The sequence below is a fragment of the Labrus bergylta genome, chromosome 2 (assembly GCF_963930695.1).
Source record: "Labrus bergylta chromosome 2, fLabBer1.1, whole genome shotgun sequence".
Taxonomy (NCBI): domain Eukaryota; kingdom Metazoa; phylum Chordata; class Actinopteri; order Labriformes; family Labridae; genus Labrus; species Labrus bergylta.
In genome coordinates this window covers 26,362,625-26,379,336 of record NC_089196.1, presented here as the reverse complement: position 1 = coordinate 26,379,336, position 16,712 = coordinate 26,362,625, and the positions used below count along the sequence as shown (strand labels likewise).

The following is a 16,712-nucleotide window of genomic DNA, read 5'->3' as shown; positions in this document are numbered from 1 at the left end:
CAGCAGTGCTGAGACCGCATGTGGTGCTTCCAGTCAAGTGGAGACGGGTGATGAACTTGTGTAAAAAGGAATTAGCGTGGAGGAAAGAGAGGAAGAGGAGGGATGAGGGGAGAGTAACATCAGAGGAGATGGAAGAGGAGGAGTGTAAGGATGATAAATGGAAAATAGTGGGCTTCATGGATGGATGGCTGTTGAAAGTAGATGCGTTGTAGACATATGTTTAGGGAAAACTGGAGACATTGCCGTGTGGAAAGATGCCAAATGGTGCCTTATCACAGCTGGCGAGTGGCAGGGGAAAAGGAAGGGAGTGCAGAGTAACACCAGGGAGAGGAAAGAGACAAGAGAGAGACAGATTAGCGTCACGCAGCCAGACTACATCTCACAAGGTAATTTTTCGTTACAAGATTTTAGTCTGGAATCCATCGACTTAGTATCGATTGAGCCTGGCAGCTCAAAGGCAGACCAACCAGTGAGCTATTGTAAGTGTTTAGAAGATTACAAGACTTGATGCCTATCCAAAGTTAAGACCTGAATAACTCTTGAAACCAGGTTTTATTGATAAAGCGTTTTCTTTTTGTTTTGCAACTGCTTGGCCGAAGGAATAACTTTGTTGAGTAGTCCCAGTTACACAGGACAATAAATCCCACATAGCCAGTTTGTTTTCCAAGTTTCAAAACGATGGAAAGAACAGCTGTAGTCCAGACGCTATGTTCATGCAGCTCTGTGTAGAAATGGTGATGATTGATTATCTGTTTTGACAACATTGTGTAGAAGAAACTAGAATTGCACAAATACGTATGCAGTATGCTTCTGAGTTCCAAAACCAACATTTTCCATGAACGAAAGCGAGAGAGCTTAATTGGACAAATGTGTGAGGCACGTTTCATTGGCTACAGTCAGTCATTGGCTGCAAAGTCTATCTGACACTGTACATGACGTGCTGTTCGTTTGTGTTCCTCGTCTATTTGTACAGCGGGTTGCAACGTAATAAGATAAAGAACTGGAACTTTCTTAGACTCCCACCTCCACACTCACATGCAGCTTCAAAGAGAAGCATGTGCACCTTCCATGCTCTGCATTAATTTGCTGCTACTTTTGGTTGTGTGTTAAATTGTGAGCTTACAAGCCTGTGTGGGTGGACTTGCGTGCCTGCATCTAAATGAATGTGAACACTATTACAGTTTGTGTGTGTGTGTGTGTGTGTGTGTGTGTGTGTGTGTGTGTGTGTGTGTGTGTGTTTTACTGTATACCTCTGAGCCTGTTTACTATGAATCAACTGGGAAGAGATCCATGCACCATGAGCTAAACTACAAACAAGAAAACGGAAATGAGAGAACTTAGAGCTTAAATTGTATTTTATTTTTTTAAACAAGAGTCTTTCCTTTTTTCAGAAACTGCTCAATTTGCTTCATTGCCAAGGGAACACAAACTGAAAAGATATTTCGTAATTTTGTCTACTTTATAAATCCCCCCCCAAAACAATCTTCTTTTACAAGACATTTAAAGCAGTCTCTGGGTTTTCCTCATTCTTCCTCCTCTCTTTCTGTTTCTTTGGGTCTGTTTTCCTGTAAGGTGCGTAAAGATCCCTGTTGTGGTGCTGTTCGGATAAAGAATTATTTATGAAGAAGGGCCTGAATTTACTTAAAAAACTCTGATCCTTCAAATATTGTGGGTTTAATGTTTGCACCCTGATGTGTGTGCCTGTAAGACTATTAAAACATTGATATATCTAAACTCCCTGCTGTGTGCGCTGGTACCAATTGTATATAATGTCATTATTGCTAACCTTAAAAATGAGCTTGAGTTGGAAGTGTATTTGGAAGTATTAAGAGCTGTGTGATCTTGTCGCTGTACAAAAGGGTCAGCCATGTTTCTCAGCCATGTTAGTTTAGAAAGCTTTAAAGTACCCCCATATAGGGGAGCAATCAGCGGTGCTTTGGGAGGTGATACAGTATGTAGGGCTGTGTGTGTAAGCGGGTGTTCCTGTCCTGATTGATGGATGCCTGTGGTGAGAGAGGGACTTGGCATGCATGTCCACTCACTGCCTAATAGCTTATTGAACAGCAGCAGCTAGCAAGGATTAGAAACCGCCAAGTTAATGCCAAGCATATAGACTGCGTGTGTGTGTGTAAAATGTCTGTGTGTGTGTTTGTGCTTGATGTGCAGCCTGTATCCAGTCAATAGCACCCCGGCCCTCATAAATCTGTAAGACATACTGGCCTAAAACATTTCACTCATCAATTGGGATTTATTAAGAGAGAGAAAAGAGAGGCTGGTGGGGGGAGGGAGGGAGCGGAGGGAATCGCTTTAAAATAAAAACTCCTCTATGAAATATTCCATCCAAGCACGGTAAATAGAAGTAGCTTTTCCTTTCTGAGGCTGGTTTCCTTCCTGCTCATCTTGTTAAAAATGGCTGGCTTCTCTTTGTGCTGTGTTCACTTAATCGCCTGAAATGTCAGCATGGCTGGATGTCATTTAACCTCAACAGGAAGATGCCCTTTAGATGCTGATATCGATAAACAAGCGGTTCAGCCACATCCCCCCCAGGTGCATTTCAAAATGAACCAATAAAAAACAAATATGCTGAATTGCATGGTGCAATTATTGATTTTCATGATCTTAATTCACTTGACATTTTTAAATAGGTTACTTTAAATAATTAAAGCAATATGGTTCCATCTGTAAATGGAACGAAGGCTGTATAAGGAAGTTCGGGGTAAAATGAAGCCGGGAGTGCAGGAGTGCAAAAAAAACCTGCAGTTCCTCAGGTGTCCACTTGAGGCCGGCTTTATAAAGACAAACAATCCCCATTAGAGACCAAGATAAAATTTCAATATTTGCCGCAGAATTAAATGTTTACAATATGGTAAAAAAAAAATTGTATCAATAGCACATCTTTAAAAAAACATTTTTTAATGTATTAGGGTTAAGAGTTACTTATGATTAGGCATAATTGCGGGCGTGGTTGAGTTGACTGACAGGTGGGTTGTAGCTGTTTGTCAGGAACTTTAGGCTCGACTCAGCTCCATCACTGTGCCTGGATCTACATTGACCGAAAGTTAGGTAGTCAGCATTTCCAATTTGGCGACCTGCATCGTCAGGCTCCATTAAGGCGCCTTCAGAAACCAGTGGGTGACATCACTGACACTTTATCCGTGCTTGTTACAGTCTTGGGGTTCCCTCTGTGAATGAGGAACCGTTGGGAGCCTAGCAAAAACCAGACCTTATTTTGCCCTGGAGTTCAAATAGACAGCTCAGAAAAGTTAAAAGCAAAAGTAACATAGCTAAGAAAACAAACACATAGACAGATATTACAAACTGAATGTAGTTACATCTGTTGTAGTACATTTGTCAGCCTTTCAAAATTACAACAGAAAGCAAAATGTATTTCTCATAAGAGTGCTGATTTTTCTCGTACTATAAAACATATAATAGTTACTAATCAAAAAGGACATGTGAGAGCTTTTTGCCACTAGACACATTTTAACTACTTCCCATGCCACTAGTACCTGCTGCTATAAAAGGGACAAGGATGACATTTTAGCTAAAGTGGTGACATTCTACATTTGAAAAGGCTGTTTAAATACATGTTGAACGTAAGCTAGCTTTCAATGGTAGAGACATGTAAATAGAATGAGAACAATAATTGGGTCTGATGTAAGAAACGCAGGTTTTGAAACGTTTTCTTCGTGAAGAGATTTGTATTAAACTTTTTCATAACTTGCTTTTTGGAATATACTGTTGGATGGTTTTAAACTTTCTAAGAAGTAACAAAGAGAGTGTGTGAGTCTGGAACATTACCTCTTTTCACTGTATGAGTAATGTGTGCTCTCACAGGCTTTCCCCCCAGCCTTTGGGGTTAGCCGTTTGTGGTGGTATAATGGCCACTTGAGTAATTGGGTGATTTAATGCTTGAATGACTGGTGTATTGATTGACTGACTTACTGACACGCTGATTGATCTCTGCCTTCCAGGAGGAGCCGTTTGTAATGGTGTCAGAGAACGTTCTGGGGAAACCGAAGAAGTATCAGGGCTACTCCATCGACGTCCTGGATGCTCTGTCCAACTACCTGGGTTTTAAGTATGAGATCTACGTCGCTCCAGATCACAAATACGGCAGCCTGCAGCCTGATGGCCAGTGGAACGGACTGATGGGAGAATTGGTCTTTAAGGTGAGCAGAAAATGATTTGCATACATGCAGATAACTCACAAGAGAATATAAAATAGATAAATGTGGATCTGCAGAGAAAATGAGAAAACTCCTGTTGCCTATTTATGCACATTCACTTCAGAAATACAGCCCCATCGCTTAAGGCATCATTTTATACTAAGTAGGACTAAAGACTCCTTCAGGTTATGTCTGCACAGTTATGAGTCACTTCATAACATTCCTCATAAAAGTCCCCGTAGAAATCAAGTCTCTTCAATAGCAAATGTTTAAATCCTGCTACTGCTGGAGAGAGTTTATCTTCTTTAAATCAGAGTTAAAAACTCAGACACTCATTCACCATGAATCGCAGCATGTAGTCTGAAGTGGACTCGAGTGGGGCTGACTTCAAAGATTCAGGGTTGGATTTTTTTTTTTTTTGCATATTAGTGAAAACACAGCAGCCGTCTAATCATTTGACTGGCTTCAAGTATCTTCAAGTGTTTGATGCATAACTACCAGCAGACACTTGAACTTTCTCAGAGACAAGTCAAAAGTGGCAGTGACGTCTCTTGAGAGAGCGAGAAGCTATAAACGTGGATATCAGAACGATAAAGAGGACTTGAGTTTGAGGGTAATAAATTGAAGCGGGTGGATGATGGAAAAAAACAATCTTTAACCATAACATAGACGCTGTAGCATGCAGGGCACAGGGTAACATCAGCCAGGGAAGTTACTGACTATTCTTCAGTAGTCATTCTTTATGGGCTCTTCTTGAATGCAAATGATTCATTTTGGTATCTTTGGGATACTCATGTCACCCTCTTATACCCTCGTCTGATCTAGTCACCATCTTCGTAGTCCTTTTTTCACAAAGGTTACTACATTCACTGCCACGTTACAAAGGTTAAAACTCTTCTGTGCTGCAAGTCATCAGTTGCATGGCTGCTGTTTGTCTATGCATATTTCCAGCATGCTGTGGACAGTTTTTCCTGCAAACACAGACAACCTTTCAAGCAGTGATTGGCAAAATGAGTATTTATCTGGAATTATTTTGTCAAACTTCTAGAGCCCGACCGATTAATCGGCCATCTGATATTAGCTTACCCAGTGACTATCAGTATTGGCTAGTTGTATCACAGATATGTGCCAATACTGCTAGATTTATTCACCAGTCAAATAGCATTTCATTTGGGCCTCGTTTTATTACACTAGCAGTTCTCCTTAACCCAGCAGAGTGAGCTGTATGGATTACAACAAGCATCATCACTCTCCAATGTGACATGCACTGTGACTGTACAGTTGAGTGACCATCTTGTCTTCATTTGTATATCATTTCCACACGTGTTTGATCTGAATTGGAGTGATCAACACAATAATGTCTTTACTATGTCTTTATATCTCTACACATTGAACTTAGATCTTAGAAAGATATCGGCCAATATGTTGGGATCTGATTTTTTTTTTTCTCCCCAAAATTGCAATATCGGTCGGGCCAGACAAATTTCTAAATAGTTTGAGATCATAATCAGTTTGTCTTTGAAAGGCAGTTGTGGAAATACATAGATGTCTAATTTATTTTCTTGATCCTCTTCTTTAAGAACAAAGAGCTTATTTTATCTGGATACAAAAACAAACATTAGGTACACAAGCTCGTTGGTTGCTGAGTCAATCTCTGTTCCTCTGGGGCCTTGGCTCCTTAAAACATTCATTGAGTGTTGTCATGTGGCGGCCTGCGAGCAATAAGCCTTCGGCTCACCCTCCTTTAGTCATGCACTTCTATCGTCCCCAAAATTATTTATAGTTAGCTAAGAGGGGTGCAGCAAGGCCAATGCAGTAATAATAGCAAAGGGGCATTTTATCCATTTGATACCATAAATAAAATAAGCAACTGTAGTTAAATATTTAAGTTTTAAGAGATTAAATTTTAATACGTTTTTAATTAATCCATGACGACTATTAGAACTACCCTGCTTTTAAACGTCTCTTTGCTGAGTTACAACAAGCTCAAACCAAGTGTGTAGCATCCTGAAAGTTGCAAATATATTCTTTCAACTTTTATCATAATGTGTTGCTTTCATTGCTAATGGATGGAACTCATTAAATCACATTGCATCAATTTAAAACTTTAAAGTCCCCATGAAACAAAAATTCATTTCACCAGTTTTTAACCAGAGAACCAGCTGCCTTAAGTCTAATGAACCTCTGTCCATTTGGTCCTGTGTTAAATGTTAATTCATATTCATATTAATATTTTTCAACACTAAATTATCTGACTATTTTTACATCAAAATAGCCTTTATCTACCTGTAAAAGTATTAATTGTCTGATGAGTCATCCTGCACTCAGGCCAATTGAAAAGCTTTGTTGGAGCAAACAATCCAATCAAATTCTTCCCAACTTTATAAGTCCCACCTTCTAACTTGTGATTGGTTCTATCCCGTTTCAGTATAAAATATGTTGTGATAACAGTTAGATGAGCACAGTTACGTCTTGTACATAACTTAGTAATACAACACATGAACGGCTTTACGAAGGTTTATTTATGAAGCGTGCTTAGTTCAAAAGACAGACGATGGAGTCCGTGTCCCCACATGGGGGAACAGCACAGAACAGGGCCACTACTTTACTGACTTTGTGTCTTATTTTGAGTCACTGAGTCGGGATTACTCGATAATGAAGACTGTCCATGTTGTGTACCCGTACTTGTGCTCGTGCATGAACTGTACTGTGCTGGCGCACACCTCTCCAAAGTGTGCCAGGGCCAATGAAGGGTACTGTGCTTGAGCACTTTGCCATAGTTTTCCTTTGACTATTAATTAATACTTTTTTTTTGGCATAAACTGCCGTTGTGATTTTCTGTAAAATATCTCTTCTTAGACATAGATCAGGTTTCTTACATGATGTAACATGATGAAACATGATTAACAACAGGGAGAAACACCTGCAGCATCAAAAGCAGACTCTTTTTTTTTACAGAAATTCCAACATCTTCATACATGTGTAAAATCAGACCAAGCTGCTCTTCAATTGACATTTTTTCACTTTGTATCTATTTGTACAAACATGTAATTTATGCATTTGTGTGCAACGCTGCAGAACATTTTCTTCCTCCATAGGTCAAGGATGTTTTTTTTTAGTAGAAGTGTTTTTTATTTAAAATATTTTTTCAATGCCTGTATTTCATTATTTGTTTTGGCCGTGTGTCAGACTCAAGCATTTCTCTCAAACACTGGGATCACCTTCCCTTGACCTTGTGTACTTGTGTCTTTAGACTTTGTATTCACCTTCAAGCAACAGCTTATAAAATGAGAGAAATGCTTTGAGCACGATGCATATTAATGAGTACACAGACAAGCACAGGCTGCTAATAAAGTAAACATACAAATAATTTTATTTTCTCCATCAGTCAGCAGGAAGGTTTATCTCTCAGAAAACCCAATTACACCGAATAATTATTACCCAGAGTGCTCTCTGCAAGTTTTCCATGTTGACTGACCAACACACTCAGCATGGGAATTCATCTCAACTCACACGCACAATCATTTGCATGCATATCGGTGTGTTGTCTGTGCCAACAGGCATCCTGCAGGGTTTCTCCTCATATTCTTCTTATGCCGTGTTGGTGACAATTTCTGCACATTTAAGCATTTTGTTTCCTCATTCATCTGTGAAATTAGCAGATTTTTTTGCAGACAGTGGATTAAAATTTTGTTTGTTTTGCGTGTTTGTGTTCATGGGGATATGGATGTGGCCTGTTATTGGTTAGCGTGGAAGTGTGTGTGTGTGTGTGTGTGTGTGTGTGTGTGTGTGTGTGTGTGTGTGTGTGTGTGTGTGTGTGTGTGTGTAGTGGCTGTAGGGCTTAGTGTTCATCAGTTGTGTCAGTAGTGTGCAGCAACAGAGCAAATCTCATTACGGTACAAGTTCATACTATGTGTGCAATCTCTCACACTGGTATAGATTTCAAACACACGTGCTCGCTCAATACAGCATATTAAATCCTTGTTATGCTACAAGCAGCTGTCTGGGGCTGCTAGCCAAGCACTGGGGACTAAAAACATTTTAATTAGCCATCATTGTTTCCGCGTTTAAGCTGAGCTCAGCCTATTTTACTCAAAAGACATAATCACTGAGCCGTTTCTTTATTTTCAACTTAGAGTCTTAACATGAAAATAATTAAAGCGGTCATTAGATGAAAATACTAAAGGAAAGCTTTCAATGTGTGAAGAAGCAGACTGACACAAAGGCAGATCAATGAACTACTGAAGGTGTTTCAGAAGTCATACATCACAACATGCACAATCAATGATTGGCTTACACGCGTATGTGTGCACAGAGGCAAAACAGAGCAGTATGCACGCAATCATAACATCCATACTCTCCTGCTTTATGCTTTATCTTTGTTTTATCTCCAGTCTCCATGAAGCACTAAAGAGACACAGTAATTACAGTAATTCTGTGGACTATGGTCAGTTCATAGTAAAATATATGATGTGCATCCAAAGGTTCAGCTGTTAAATTAAAGGGTGTGTTGTTTTCCATTCCAGCTTAGTTGATTAATCATGAGTCTAAAGACAACAACCGGAAATGACTCCCCTATCCCGTGAAACTGGATGTATAACGTTATAAGATGCACTCACCTGTCTGTGGGCACTAAAGTCCACCTCAGCTGTGTTCCTCACCTACACATTTTCACTGTGTTGATTCCTCATGGTCCTCTCTTGCCCTCTGCCCCTCGCAGCGAGCCGATGTGGGACTCTCTGCCCTGACCATCACGCCTGAGCGAGAGAGCGTTGTGGACTTCACCACACGCTACATGGATTATTCTGTGGGCGTTCTGCTGCGCAAGGCCGAGCGCACCATGGACATGTTCGCCTGCCTGGCGCCCTTTGACCTGTCGCTGTGGGCGTGCATCGCGGGCACCGTGCTCCTCATTGGCATCCTGGTGTACTTACTCAACTGGCTCAACCCGCCCCGACTCCCCATGGGCTCGGTGTCCTCGACTACACTCTACAACTCCATGTGGTTCGTGTACGGCTCCTTTGTACAGCAAGGTAAGGGTGAATAGCAATCAGGAAGTTTATGTTATAAGTGCGTGGTTTAGAAGTAGTACTGACTTATTGGACTAGATTTGAACAGCTTAGAAAGGAGATGTTCTTTACAGATTTAAAAACAGAACAATAAAGGTTAAGTACATTTTTAACATTAAAATATCAAATAAATCCTAACTTAATATATCGGTGAGTAATGTGAATTCAAACTCCTTCTGGACTTGATGTTTTCGGCTATGTGTTCATAATGGACAGGAAGTGAACCCCCCAATCCAACTGTTAGCCCTGCCACCAATGGGGGAAGAGAGATGACCCAGCCCATTCAGTGATGCTGTCACAAGAGGAAAAATGGCAGTTTTTTTTCAATCCTTGAATTGAGTACAATTGAAGGATTACCGACAGACTTTCCAAACTTTCCAAAATACGTCAAAGAACTAAGAACAGAATCAACTTTGGGCTGCACATTAGAATGGAGATCAGTGGTAGAAACGGCTGCACTTTGTCAGAGCACTAAGGGGAGGAGGGGAGGTGGTGTGCTGAATGGACAGCTTTGTTTTGGTTTAAGAGACTTGTGCAACGTGTGACATTTACTGGACATCTAATCTGAAAGTCTCCTGTTATACTTATACTCCTATACTCCATACTTATACTCCTGTTTTTTAATGAATGATTGCTGATAAGTAATCTGCTCCGTGAGCCTCCCAGTGTTTTGTTATTCTGACCTAACTGAACTTCCTGACGGACATAGATTCATAGACTATTCTTGTCCATATTGAGGCAAGAGCACAAGAAGTTACTCCTACCTTTTAACACCTCATTATGCATCGCACAGACAGGAAGGTTGCGCTGTGTGGACTGGAAAAAAAGGATAGATAATGAACACATTTAAGGATGCAGTTATATTTAAAACCAGAACTTATTGGCAAAAAGCATTAAGTTGTATGTTGGGCTGGGTTCTCAGATATGCTTAATATTACAGTTTGTGTTTCTTTTACCCCAAGGGGACAACCAGGAAGTGCACAATTGTGTTGTACCGGCAAGGTATCAGTTTTAACAACATACTCTACCTGCAGAGTCCATCACTAGGGTAAAAATAGAGCCAACATGAGAGGATAGGGTAGCATTGAAGAGAAAAAAATGATTGTTATGAGGGAATCTAGTGTCAGAGATGTGATATTAGCTTATCCTCTGGGCATCATAAGTGTGAGATGACCTTTTGGTGTTGGAGCAGAGCAGTCAAATGAGAAGAAAAGGGAGGAGAGGTGTTTCTTTCACATGGATTGAGCGGAGGATAATGACCTGATCCGGGTTATCCACCCAAAGAATGTCCAGAGTCCGTCAAGCCGTGCTGAGGTGTAAAGAGCAGGCAACTGACACCCAGAGAAGGGTGCAGACTTCATCAGTGCAGAAGTGGAGCCATAGTGAATCAGAATCAGACTCAGACTCAGAATCAGAATCAGAATCAGAATCAGAATCAGAATCAGAATCAGAATCAGAATCAGAATCGGGGTTTGTTGCCAAGTACATTTACACATACAAAGAATTTGACTTGGTGTATTGGTGCTAAACAATTATCAAGGACATAAAGCAGAACTAGCAACAACTTAAATAATACAGAATAAGAAGCTATTACAATATAGAAAATAGAATTTAAAAATGTCAAATATAAAATATAAAATATAAAAAATTAAAATTAAAAACACAAAAGGTGCAATTTGGAGCTGTGCAGTAGACTGTGAGAAAAAACAATCTTTGTGTGTGTAACTACTCACATGAGGAGAGGAAAGGGAAAAGCAAGGAGAAGATAAATAAGATCACATGGATGTGTTTGGGCATTATTTTTGGTATCCAACTGGCCTGTGTGTTTCAATGAGCTTGTTGTGTTTGTGTGGATGGGCATGTGTCTCGAAGCATAATAATTACATATCTGTTATCTTCCACTGAGCACAGTGTGCTCTTGCTATCATGCTCCGGGACTTGCAATAGTTAATGTTTTAAGCTACATTAATTATGCAAATTCAAAGAGGAATGATTATTTTTCAGTTTTTCCTGTTTCTGAAGCTGCCTTTGAAACATTTCAGACCCTGAATAAGCTGCTGATGAACATTCCTCCGTTTTGGTAAATAATCCTCCATCTTGTGCTGCAGCTAATGGTGGTAATGATGATGATGATACATGCTAATTGCTGTTTGATATTCGCAATCGTTTCTCTTTTAAGCTGTAATTAACATTTTAGTCATGGCATCATTAGAGAGAAGAAGAGAGAAAGAGAATGTATGCAATTCATCATGGCCAGGTTCCTCATTTGTGTGTGTGTGTGTGTGTGTGTGTGTGTGTGTGTGTGTGTGTGCGTGCTTATACCTGATTTTTTTTGGCAGCGATCATCAAAAAAGATGAGAACAGAATTCTGGCATTACCATTGTTGTTCCTCCAAAACATCACATTGATTTACTATTCACATATTAATAATAACTAAACATATTGCTACCTCCTCATACTGTCATTGAATCATTCTTGCTCGCTCTAAAGTTGCAAGAGAGAGAGAGACTGTTAAGTCATGTTTTAAGCTCCAAAATGTCTTTTCCCACAGTCCTACATATAAAGCTGATACATCATTCAGTATGACATTATTTTGTTTTGTTTATGCACTTGTTAGAAAAGCAATCAATAAGAAAAAAATTGAGATAATCAGGAATGTGATTGACCGCTGTGACACATGTTCATACAGTGAAGATGTGATCCGATTGTTTTTCTGGGTTAACTGTTTTGTTTAAAGACGGGTCGAGACAATGACAGACACACCCGCACCTGCCTGCATGCCCACACAAGAGGGAGAGAGAGAGAGAATGAGTGAGAGACCATGAGTGAGCGAGAGAGAGCTGACATACAGATGACTCGAGCTGCAGGGACTCAGGCAGTGTCTGCCACGTCATTGAAGTGCATTACATAAAAATGTGCATTACATACATTTCCGCATAATAACGATATTCAGAACCAGAAAATATCTGAGTCCATCTCATTATCCGTGTGTTTCCAAATTCAGAGCTCAGAATTCGGGCTCATTGTATGTACTGCACAGCCGGTGCACATTAGTGCATTTTAAATTCAAAGCTTGATCCAAAGTCAACCGGACTCTGCTCAAGATCTTCATCCAAGTCCAGCTGCATTTGGATCAGTCTTCAAATTGACCATGACCTGGATGACTGAGAAACTTCACAGACATTAGTGGATGTTGTTTGTTGGAAAAAAAAAAGTTGTGCTATAGCAAAAGAGGTTTTTTAAATTCTGACTCAAACTTTCTCTCAGAATATTGATCAACAGTCTGCTAAAAGGCTTCACAGGCTGACCTTCACTAGCTTTAAAAGTCTCCTGGAATGCGCTATGGTTTCCATATTAGACCATATTGTAAAGTAGATATCCATTTTTTTAGACACAGGACGACTTCTTTGAGTTGCACCATGGGATATGGTGTTTTACCCAAATCTGTCAAAGTGAACTGCAATAGCAGCCAAGAACTGTTTTAGGGAAAGCCTTTTGATTTTTCCTGCATAAGTGACAAAAATGAAGATGTCACAACCTCACACCTACTGTTCTCCACTTGAACACACTGACTGGTCAATAACAAGGGGCAACCTCTGGTGAAGCAATGCAGAAGTAACAAAAACTGCAATTCCTCCAGTGTCCACTTGAGGCTGCCTGCAAAAGCCAAGGACGGCACGGGGCATTACTTGTTTTGTGTTCAATTGAGGTTAATAGTTATGCTTAATTAGGGGCGTGGCTGATCTGACTGACAGGACGTAGATATCTTACGTGTTGCTCCTTTAAGTTGGACAGCCTTGGCTTGGCCTTTAAAACAAGACCATGCGTTTAAATGAAGAGTGATGTCACATTGCTCATATTAAAGTTGCAGGGCCCTTTGCCACTCAGGGCTGATGAAATGAGTCTGTGAATATGTGATAGGTGCTTATCCCCACTCTGTAACATCTCCCTTAAGGAAAACTGATTCAAATGCAAAGACACACACCGACCCACAGCAGGGAAAAGCTGCAGACAAGGGATGAGAGCAAAAAGTCAAACATGATGCTGAAATTTTGCTTTCGGCTGAGTCACTTTGACTGTGAGGTGAAGCGAGGTTTGAGAGAGGGAGGTGCAGAGGGATTACAGTGATTTCTCTCAACCCCTTATCTTTTCTTGTCCTCCACCTGTCTCTCCTCTTTTTTTCCTATCCACTTCTCCTTTCTTATACTTCCTTTTTTTCTCATTTTCGTCTTGCTGTGTGACCTTTTGTCCCTTCCCTTCACCATCTTTTCCGCGCTCCTCTAGTCATCCCTTCTTCTTCCCTTTTTCCTTTGTTTATTTATTTTTTTCATACCTCAATTCCCCCTGTCTTTCTCAAACTACTAATTCCTTTTTTGTACCTCGTCTTGCCCATCAGGGTACCAGAAGATTTAATGTTTACCACTTCACCAATAGGTCTCTCAGACTGGTGTTTTTTTCCTTTTCCATTGCCGGTACAAGTGCAAATAGAGAGAGAAGTAAAAGGTAGTGGGAAGATAGTGGGAAGAAATGTCTACCCTTTCTAAACTTTATCTAATTGGTTTCAAGGAGAGTGAGAGAGACAAAAAGAGGGAGTGAAAGAGGGGAGAAGGAATGAGCTAAAAGAACAGGTAGGACTGCGATGGACAAAATCTGTCCGGCCTGCAGTTTAAGTGCTTCATTGAAATCCAAATAGAAATCTTTGGAACAAGATTGTTTATTTATCAAGAATATAAAACCTCCCAGAACCAGTTGGATGGAAAAATCACAATACCCACATGCATACATATTATCCTCAGCTTTCAAAGCTGTGCATGAAGCACCATAGAGACTGCCAAACATTGATTTGTTTTCCCTTCAATGTTGGAAAAAGATTCTGAAAAAAAGATTGCACATAAATTGAAACCATGCCAACTTTACAAGCAAGCATCAGAAAACGGGCCTAAAAGAAGATCTACAGCTCACTCCGTCAGAACAAGGTCAGACATCTCATCAGCCAATATGACAACAAACTTCAGAGTTTAATAAAAAATACTGAATGTCAAGTTGTCTCTGGTAGAAAAAAAGACGCTGAAGAAAAAACAATTCTACATCTACAGCACATATGAACACTTTCTGCAAATACAAACAATTAGGAATGTAACAATAGGCTCAGAATCAATACTATCATGATGCTTGATTCATCATACTATTTTCTAGGGGTTTGATTTTGAATTTTATATTGAAATAAGAAATAAGAAGTCTAATTATGAAAAAATAATTGTTAACAATGATTCAAAGGAGGTGTTCGCACATCCAACTATCTCATGAAGTAGGTAGAACATCAGAGAACACACCTGACAAACGTTCAGAAGGACCGAAACTTTGTGAATTTTCTTTTTTTTAAAAGGTGATGCCGAGAAAGAGTAGTGTGCAAGATTTTTTTCTTTTCAATTCTCTAACAATAAACTTAAAATATGATTTTTATTCTCATTATGTGATGTATAGATATCAGTGATCCTGTTTCATTATGAGGTTGTATAGTTGGTGTAAAGCCCCATTTCATAACAAATGTTATCTGTCACTTTACAAAAGAGCAGGTTAAAGACCTTACTTGTTATATTATCTACAAAGACCCAGCATTAATCCATCATGAGCAACAAGCAACATTTAGTAAACTTACAGTGAAAAGAAAAAAACGTCCTTTAAACCTCGAAAAGAACCAGACTCAGCCATCTGCTGAAACTTTGTTGGGCTTGAAAAATGGGATACATCAAAACATGCAGCAGAGATACCAGGTACCCCAAAAAAAAAAAAAACACACAAAAAAGAGAGTGGTGTGTGAGACCTATAGCACACATCTTTTCTGAATGCTGTGATTCATTCTGGTTTTGGTCACACTTCATCTTCTCTTCTTTTTGAAAGCAGCCTCATCTCCCGTGCTGCACAGAATAAATGAGACTTTTTATTTCAGGGCAGAGCTGAGACAAAAGCAGGAATGTGCAGGTCACCGCACTAAAGTTTTCTAAGAGCTGCAAAGTGAATGAAGTATGAAAGTCGTGTGTGCAGAGGAGTCCTGTGATGAGGGAAAGGGGGATATGATTTAGCGAGGATGTGATGTTTCCTAAGGAGATTAATTTTCAGCTTCAGTTGGGTTACTCTTTACTCGCTGACTGTGCTGGGAAGGTCATTCTAATATTTTTCAGAGCCAGGAGGGAGGGGAGTCAAGGCTGGGATGAGTGATTATCAGGTCACATTATTAGGAGAGCCGAGCAGACAACATTAGCAGAGAGCAGGGCACTGACTGGCTGCTGAGTGGAGTTTGGACAGAGCGTTTTACCCGCAGGGATGGGGATGTGCGCTCATTTGCAGTCGTGTGCACCAGGTTTCGGATTTGGAATGAGCCACCACAGGCAGTCGAGCACGATGCGGTTGACATGCAAGAATCAAGGATGATAGAAAACAAGACCGCCTGCAGCCGTTTGGATGAGCTGTGGGGAGTGCGGTCAGAGGAGAAGTTGGAGAAACCTCAGATGGAAGTTTGGACAGGCTGAGCCGAAATGCAGTTTTAGATGTGCCGCTTTTCAGTGTTGTGGATAATTGTAAACCAGCAGAAAGAGAATAATGGGCTTGAAAGCAGGACAGGCTTTGTGAGATGGAGTCGTTGAAAACGTGGAATGAAAGTGTTAGTCATCATCAAAGATGATAATGCGCCTCAAATTACAGCCTGTAAAATGGATTAAATGCAATTTTCTACGGATATCTGAGACGGAATAAAACCAAAGGCAAATTAAAGTGACCATTTGTTATTGTGTTTGATACATGCCGAGAATTCTTTATTGAATACTTCAAGTGAATGCAGTAATGATGCAATTAATTTGTGATCCATTTCAATAAAGGCTCAAAACCTCAAAGTGCGACATGAAAAAAAAAAAAAGAAGAAAGATAAGAACCAAAGAAGCAGCTCAAGCGGTAGAATGATTATTTAACAGTTCAAAAGAAAAAAACATCTTGCTGAAAAGAGAGAGAGTTATTTTTGGGCCAGCCTTACAGACAAAACTCTGGGTTTTACAAGCCCTGAGGTGTTTCTCAGGCTGCCAGAGAGCCTCTGTAGCAGATCACATTAAATAAAAATAAAAAAACTGCAACAACTGGGATTCTCCAGTCATTTTTTTTTTTGTTCATCTATGGTGCACCCTCTGAGCGAGGAGAAAGCAGAAGTGGCCTCAGTTATCAAATGGACTGTGAACTCTGCTGTAATTGAAATGTGCAAACAGGCGACAGAAGCTGGCAGTCAAAGGAAGCATCTCTGCTGACGTGTAAGCCGTGTAGGAGGGAGAGAGAGGCTGTGTCTTCCGTCAGGCTTGTTATAGAGAGAGAGAGACAAACAACAAAAGAAGGCCTACACGATTACTGCCTCAACTTTCACATTCATCGCATTAACCCCCGATGAAGACCACAAGCCGAAACGCGCGTCGGTCTAATTTCTTAATAAAGT

At 40.2% G+C, this 16,712-nt stretch overlaps 1 protein-coding gene across 5 annotated transcripts in view; it reads left to right on the top strand.

Annotated features, from left to right (window-relative positions):
- Positions 1-16,712, top strand: part of grid2 (glutamate receptor, ionotropic, delta 2) — a 519,407-nt gene that overhangs the window by 391,338 nt on the left and 111,357 nt on the right. For all 5 annotated transcript variants that reach the window (XR_002278273.2, XM_065950252.1, XM_020643448.3 and 2 more), the window contains exons 10-11: positions 3,975-4,172; positions 8,890-9,202. Coding sequence is in view for 4 of the 5 variants with exons in the window: in XM_065950252.1 (XP_065806324.1) it covers positions 3,975-4,172; positions 8,890-9,202 (511 nt within the window). In the remaining variant the exon portion in view is untranslated. The remainder of the gene's footprint in view (positions 1-3,974; positions 4,173-8,889; positions 9,203-16,712) is intronic.